This window comes from Tarenaya hassleriana, unplaced genomic scaffold (assembly GCF_000463585.1).
Source record: "Tarenaya hassleriana unplaced genomic scaffold, ASM46358v1 Cleome75, whole genome shotgun sequence".
Taxonomy (NCBI): Eukaryota; Viridiplantae; Streptophyta; class Magnoliopsida; order Brassicales; family Cleomaceae; genus Tarenaya; species Tarenaya hassleriana.
In genome coordinates, this window is record NW_010970030.1 from 375,223 (window position 1) to 383,314 (window position 8,092).

The following is an 8,092-nucleotide window of genomic DNA, read 5'->3' on the forward strand; positions in this document are numbered from 1 at the left end:
AAACAACGAACTCATGTTGTTAGAACATGACGAGCCTACGTCGTATTCAGAGGCTGTGGCGAGTTCCGATTCCGAGAAATGGCATCAGGCCATGGAGTCTGAGATGCAGTCCATGTACGACAACAAAGTATGGACTTTGGTCGACTCATTCGATGGACAAGGTCTTGAATCGGTTCAAGATGCAAGACTCCAAGAGGGGTGCCTTGCCAATGGGACATGACGTTGCTCTTAGCAAGACTCAGTGTCCAAAGACACAGGATGAGCAAGAGCGCATGAGTAGGATTCCATATGCCTCGGCAATTGGATCCATCATGTACGCCATGTTGTGTACTTGTCCGGATGTATCATATGCATTGAGTATGACTAGTAGATATCAGTCTACACCAGGTGAGGCTCACTGGATTGCGGTCAAGAACATCCTTAAGTACTTGAGAAGGACTAAGGATTTGTTCTTGGTGTATGGCGGATTGGAAGACGAGCTCGCTATAAGTGGTTATACCGATGCTAGTTTCCAAACCGACAGAGATGACTTCAGATCGCAGTCAGGTTATGTTTTCTGCCTGAACGGTGGGGCTATCAGTTGGAAGAGTTCCAAACAGCCAACCGTGGCAGATTCGACTACAGAAGCCGAGTACATAGCAGCATCGGATGCAGCTAAGGAAGCTGTTTGGATCAGGAAATTCGTGGGAGACCTGGGCGTCATTCCTAGCATTGCAGATCCCATTGAGTTGTATTGTGACAACAATGGTGCGATTGCGCAAGCTAAGGAACCCCGGTCACACCAGAGATCCAAACACATACTCAGGCGATTTCACTTGATCAGAGAAATTATCGACAGAGGAGACGTGAAGATAAGCAGAGTGTCGACAGATGATAATATTGCCGACCCGATGACGAAGCCTCTCACTTCGTCAAAACATGATGGTCATGTTAGGGGTATGGGGATTAGATGCTTGTAGGATAGATCATAGAGCATAGTGGGAGATTGTTGGTTGTAATGCTCTAGGATGATCCGTGATATGACATTTGACTTTATATTGATTCATTAGTTTATGAATGCATTACTCTTCCCGTTATATGATTGGCATGTTTGTTATATTTCGGTATCCTTGAATCATTATAGAATGATTCTAAACTCCCTGGTCAGTTATCATTGTGGGAACAATGATGAATTAAGACTAGCCTGAGGTGTGATCGATGCATTGGATGCATTTCACAATCATGGGTACTCGTTGTGAACGAGTGACTGGTTGACCCGCATGAGATTGTCACATGGACAGAGTCATGACTTGAATCTCATACAGCGGTTCGTTCTTGGATCCTTAGACCTGAGATGTCTAGAGTATCTGATATGAGGAGTGGCGTGTCTTGACTGCGTCAAACGTCGTCTTTAACCGGATGATTATAACGGCGTTGATCAGATACGTTCACGAATCATATGGAGATAGTATACATGCAATATGGGACTTATCACCTCCTCAATAGGCGAGATATCGCTGGGCCCTCTCGTGGAAGTCGGACTATGAAAATGCATGGCCACGCTAGATGAAGTTGCATCTATTTTATTAGTTGATTTGCCAAGACGAGAAAGCGGTTGAACTTGAAGGGTGGCTCAAACCATGCCCTTGTTCAACATATGATATCGTGAGATAAAGGATCAGAACTCGAGCTGTTATTGCCTTGGTTAGATCACCTCTAACTCAATTCAACGTGGGTGGTCATGGCGTCTTGCTAGAGGCTAACCATGACTTGTAGATCGGGAATGGTTCTCGAGGCTGCTGCCACTGCGAATGGGCCTACGGGGTCACACACCATTAGGGATGGACTTATGTGAAGTTTCGGAAAGGAAGACTTGGATTTGGTCGGAAAAACCGTTTTCGGATCAAATCAGAGTGTCGGGACGTTTTTCAGCCTCCTGACTCGGACCGAGTCAGTATTTGACTCGGACCGAGTCAGTTCCATGCGGGTCGAAGCCCAGAAAGTGTTTTGGGCTTGGCTGATGTTTTGACTCGGTCGAGTCAAAGTTTTGACTCGGACCGAGTCAATACTAAATGGGCCGAGTCAAGAGTTGACAATGGGGTTGGGCTGATTCGTTCTGACTCGACCGAGTCAGAGATCTGACTCGGATCGAGTCAATACTCGGAAAAAGTCTCTTTTCACAAGGATTAGGGTTTCTATCTTATAAGGAGGTGTTGGACGCCGTCCTAAGTAGATGATTGACTTACAGAACCCTAAGACAGATCTAGAACACAAGACAATCGTTTCTTTTGAGGTTCTAGTTCCTGGGATTCGATCCCAAGTCTTGAAAACCCTATTCACTTCACAGATCTTAGCAGATCAGTTCCAAAAGCGTTTTGAATCCTTCGCGTCGGTGTGGATACGTGTAGAGGAGCTGTACTTTCAGCTCTTGGTGATTAAAACAGGCTCTGGATCGATTGCTACTTTCAGATCTTCAGGAAAGAGGTAAGTATTCGATTCCTACGGTGATATACACGATTGAACGGGGTTTTACGGATGATTTTGGTTGCGTGTGACGTTTGACTAGGTTTAGATTATTCTTCCGCTGTATGAAACCTAGTAAACCAAACCCTAGATCGATATGATCGCATGCTAGGAATCCGTAGCAAAACCCAACAAGTTTAACTAATATCTAGCATGACCATTAATCTATGTTTTAGTGCATCCGACTGTCGACAATATCATCGTGACTCGATTTCTATCCGTCTTTTTCACAAAACATTGTTTCTCACCCAATCCGAAAACCCTATTTCGATATTTCAGTGACAATTTGTCATTCAAACCATAGTTTTTCAAATTTTTATTTCAAACCCTATTCTTAACGAAAACTTAATAGAAAATCTAAAACCGAAACTCAATGTGTACCCGAAACCCTAAAAAATTTGATTTTTGCGGAGTTCAAAAACCATACCTGGAGGTCTTCTCAAGTAGGGTCCGAAGAGGGGGCCGAAGATGATGAAGACGAAGCCATTCTTCGTGCAAATTACTCAATGTGTACCCGAAACCCTAAAAAATTTGATTTTTGCGGAGTTCAAAAACCATACCTGGAGGTCTTCTCAAGTAGGGTCCGAAGAGGGGGCCGAAGATGATGAAGACGAAGCCATTCTTCGTGCAAATTTGACAAGTTTGACGAACTCGCACAGAAAGATCGCACAGAAAAATCACAGAGTGAAGAGAAAATGAAGAAGAAACGACACTATGAAGAAATGAAAGTGTCTGTCGAAAAGGGACAAAAAAAACTGTTTGGTTTTTCAAATTTTTTTAATTTAGTAACTTCCCAACTTTTGGTCTTTCTCATTCAGATGTTGACACGTGTATTTTTTAAAAGGGATAACGATGTCTTTTCATTCTTTTTCAGTTTTTTTTTAAAGTTTGTTTTTTGAAGGATATGTCATGTAAGTGAAATCGACATTTAAAGGTATTTTTGTAATATTCTCCATCTATGTCCATTTATAGATTAGTAGCCACAGTCATTGTCATTTCTCTGCTCCTTTCGGTTTCAGTCCTGCTTGCTTCCATCGTAAATCCCGGAGACCATAAAAAAAGCTTTCTCTTTCCACCATAATCCCCCCACTCCTCTTTCTGCTTCTCAAGTGATGATACTATTGGTAGGGTAAAACCACATAAGAAGATGATGAAAAATGAGATTTCGATCCGATCCGCAGGTACCCATCTGGGAAAGTTCTGAAATTTACCATGAAATTTACAGAAAACTCCAGGAATATATGAAGTATCAAAAACCCAGAATCAGAAACGTTCGATTTCTCCTTGTACAACGGACAATGAACAAGAACAAACCTATAAAAATGGAAAAAGGAAGAAGAGAAAGGAAGAAGAAAACAAGGCCCTCGGGACTGGGCAGTGTTGGAAGTTTTTATTATTAACTTCCCATTATGTTAATGGTCTAATATTTCCTCCATGTTGTATTAACTGCATGATAACCACCCCAATAGCAGTTTTTTTTTATGGAGAAAAAACAATAAATAGGGGTAACGTATTTGGTCCCTAAGCCAAGCAAAACAGATAGAAATACACCATCAGTATTGTATTGCTAAAGGTTTAGAAGTACCAAATATTCAGATTTCAATTCAAGAATTTCAATGGCCGGAGGTATGTTTTTCGATTCAGAATTTTATTTCTGCATTCATGATCTTGTATGTTAAAGTGATGCATATTGAAGATCATGATTTAGATGAGTTTAAAGAATTTTAAACTTACATTTGGTATCAGAGCTGCTGTTAATCTCTGCCTTGAAAATTTGTTGTTCATGAATTTTTTGCTATTTTATTTAGTTAATTTTCATGAAATCTGACATGATTATTGGAATAATTTTTCTGTATTAACTCTAGTTACAGAAATTTCGAATTATTCCATGCTTTTGTAATTTTGATATAGAAATTGATGGGTTGTGATATTGTTTGAATCTATGAAAATAGATATTATGAACATAACTCATTAAAATAAGAAATAGAATACCTTGTTGTTTGTAATCTGTGCTAGACCAGAAAACTGTAGCAATTTTTTGTTTTTTCTTCATCTCTGCGTTTCGGATCTATGCGATTTGTTGGGTCGGTGGCTCTATTCTCGGATTTGCTCTCCGTGACAACATTTATGTAGACGAATCTGGTGATGGTCATCGGTCATGAACCTTCACCACCGGAGTTGTCGTTGTCATCGGAGACATAAAGATTTTATATAAAAAAATATAGAGAAAGAGCTGTCACCATAAAGAACAGAAAGTGGAGCACAGATAACGCAAAGAAGAAGATGCATTTAGGGTTTTCTGATTTTTTTTAATATATTAGAAAGTTATGTTAGTGGGCCGTGATGGGTCCATTTATGTTTATATATCTACATATATTATTGGTTCTCATTTAAAAATAAATGAGGGAAAAGGCATTGAGCAACAAGGTTTGAACCCAAGACCTTTTCTAGATGAGAAGGCACAGCCACTAGACTACGTCTATTTCTCAGCAATAATTTGTATTTACAGAAATATATATCTAGTAGTCGTATAATTTATTTAAATTAGAGAATAGCCAAAGCATCTCTAATTAGAATTAAATTATACATAAATTTTGTTATTGGATCACATTTAGTTACAGATATTGATTGTAATTAATCATATTGATATAATAAAATTTATCCCACAGGAAGTTTTATTATATTTATGTAATTAATTAGGGTGAAAAGTCGATTATGTTTCTTAATTTGTCCACAAGGATTGAGAAACGAATATAATCCGATAGTTTCATCATTAAGCTAAATGAATCTATTTGAATTAGAAACTTAGCCCACAGACAGTTTTTATGTCATATGATTCATATTGTTGATGTTTTTACATTGGTAAAACGTCACATAAAGTTGCATTAATTTTATTAACATAAGCATCTATATTGATATGTTTTGTTCAGTTTTTCAACCTGTGAATGTCTCTGACATGAAATGCGATATTCCCGAGCTCAAAGGGGATAATTATAAGGTGTGGAAGGAAAGAATCCTACTTCATTTGGGGTGGATGGACATTGACTATGCTGTTTAGAAAGACGAACCGCCTCCGATTACTGAGGAGAGTGAGCCTGAGGAGATTGAACTTTATGAAAGGTGAGAGCGATCTAATAGCCTCAGCGTTATGTTCATAAAGACAAACATCTCATCTGGCATTCGGGGTTCGATCGAGCAGTACGACAATGTCTGTATGCTGCTGAAGGCTATTGATGAACAATTTGAGTCTTCAGATAAGGCATTGGCGAGCACCCTGATTATGAAGTTTTCCACTTTGAGGCTCACCAGTACCAAAGGAGTGCGTGATCACATCATGCAAATGAGGGATTTAGCGGCTCAACTCAAAACACTTGAGGTTACCATGTCTGACTCTTTCCTTGTGCATTACATTTTGAACTCTTTGCCGCAGCAATACGGACCCTTCAAGATCTCTTACAACACACATAAGGATAAATGGTCGATCAACGAACTGTTGAACATGTGTGTTCAAGAGGAAGGGAGGTTGCTTATGGAAGGTGGAGAGAGTGTGCATTTGGCAACTCAAGGAAAAGTGAAATACCAAGCCAAAAAGAAAGGGAAGGAAAAGTTGACTTCTCAAGGAAACATCAAGAAGGAATCCAAGTGTTTCTTCTGTAAGAAGAAGGGACACATGAAGAAGGATTGCCAGAGATTCCAAGAGTGGCTTGTTAAGAAAGGTAACTCACTTACACTCGTTTGTTATGAATCTAATATGATCGATGTTGGTCACAACACATGGTGGATTGATTCTGGTTCTACAATCCATGTTACGAATTCTCTACAGGGTTTGCAAAACCTAAGGAAGCCAGTGGGAAGTGAGCAATGCATCTATTCGGGAAACAAGATGCGCTCACATGTGGAGGCTGTTGGAACATGTTATCTAGTTTTAAGTAATGGTTATGTACTTATGTTGGAAAAGACCTTTTATGTTCCTGGTTTTTCTAGGAATTTAATTTCCGTTTCAAGACTTGTACCTTTTGGTTATTCCTTCAACTTTTCAGACTATGGTTTCGATCTTATCTATAAATATGATATTGTTGGGAATGGTACATTGTCTGATGGTCTTTTTCGACTTAATGTGCAAAATGATAACGTTTATGCTATGATGCATGTTCATGCTGGTATTAAAAGATGTGTTGTGAATGAAGAATCCTCTATGTTATGGCATCGGAGATTGGGACACATCTCCATTGAGAGGGTTAAGAGATTAGTAAAAGATGAGGTACTTAGTACTCTAGATTTTTCTGATTTCGAAACCTGTGTAGACTACATAAAGGTAAAGCAGACTAACACATCAAAGAAAGGTGCAAAAAGGAGTTCAGATCTATTAGAGATCATACATACAGATATATGTTGTCCAGACATAGATGCATATCGACAGAAATATTTCATCACTTTCATAGATGATTACTCGCGATACATGTATCTCTACATTCTTGATAACAAGACTAAAGCACTATATGCTTTTAAACTCTATAAGACAGAAGTAGAGAAACAATGCGGTAAGCAAATAAAGATCGTGAGATCAGATAGGGGTGGTGAATATTACGGTAGATACACTGAAAATGGACAAGCACCCGGTCCTTTTGCAAAGTTTCTTGCTGAACATGAGATTGTTGCCCAATATACCACACCTGGTTCTCCGAGCCAGAATGGTGTAGCGGAAAGGAGAAACCGAACATTATTGGACATGGTGCGGAGTATGTTATCATACTCAAAACTTTCTAAGTCCTTGTGGAATGAAGCTCTTAAAACGGCGGTGTACATATTAAAACCGAGTTCCAACCAAGGCTGTCTCAAAGACACCTTTCGAGTTGTTTAAAGGTTGGAAACCGAGTTTGCGACATGTACGCGTTTGGGGATGTCCGTCTGAAGTAAGAGTTTATAACCCACAAGAGAAGAAGTTAGACCCGAGGACCATTAGTGGCTATTTCATTGGATATGCTGAAAAGTCTAAGGGATACAGATTTTATTGTCCATCTCAGAGTACACGGATTGTGGAGTCAAGAAATGCAAAATTTTTTGAGAATGACTTGATTAGTGGGAGTGACAGATCATTAGGAGAAAGATCTGAGAGTGATCACTCTATTTCACAACCTTCTACTTCAAGTCTCCTTCGAACTGTTGTCGTTCGTCGCACTTATCCAGCTCTAGTGCGTGTTGAACAACCAGTTCCCGAACCTCCACAAGCTGATGATCCGGTAGATCATGTTCAACAAATGCCTGCAATTGTTGAACCGGTTGTACAACATGATCCTCAGGAAAATGTTGATACAACATTGAGACGATCTAGTAGAGTACGGAAATCAGCAATTCCGAATGACTAGATGGTGTATCTACAAGAGTGTGAGTATAATGTTGGAGCCGAAAATGATCCTGAAATGTTTTCAGAAGCCATGAGTTGTAAGGAATCTGACTTATGGTATAGTGCCATGAAAGATGAGATGGATTCGACAGTATCGAATGAAGTCTGGGATCTTGTCGAGTTGCCTAATGGTGCAAAAGCCATTGGTTGTAAATGGGTCTTCAAAACCAAGAAAGACTCATTGGG

The 8,092-nt window shown here is 39.5% G+C and overlaps 1 protein-coding gene across 1 annotated transcript; it reads left to right on the forward strand.

The window, feature by feature from the left end:
• The first annotated feature begins 5,650 nt into the window (after window positions 1-5,650).
• Window positions 5,651-6,561, forward strand: LOC104801859. The gene is made up of 2 exons (XM_010525242.2): window positions 5,651-6,218; window positions 6,326-6,561. Exons 1-2 carry the CDS (start codon window positions 5,651-5,653, stop codon window positions 6,358-6,360), a joined length of 603 nt encoding a protein of 200 aa, XP_010523544.1. The 3' UTR covers window positions 6,361-6,561.
• Window positions 6,562-8,092: the final 1,531 nt, after the last annotated feature.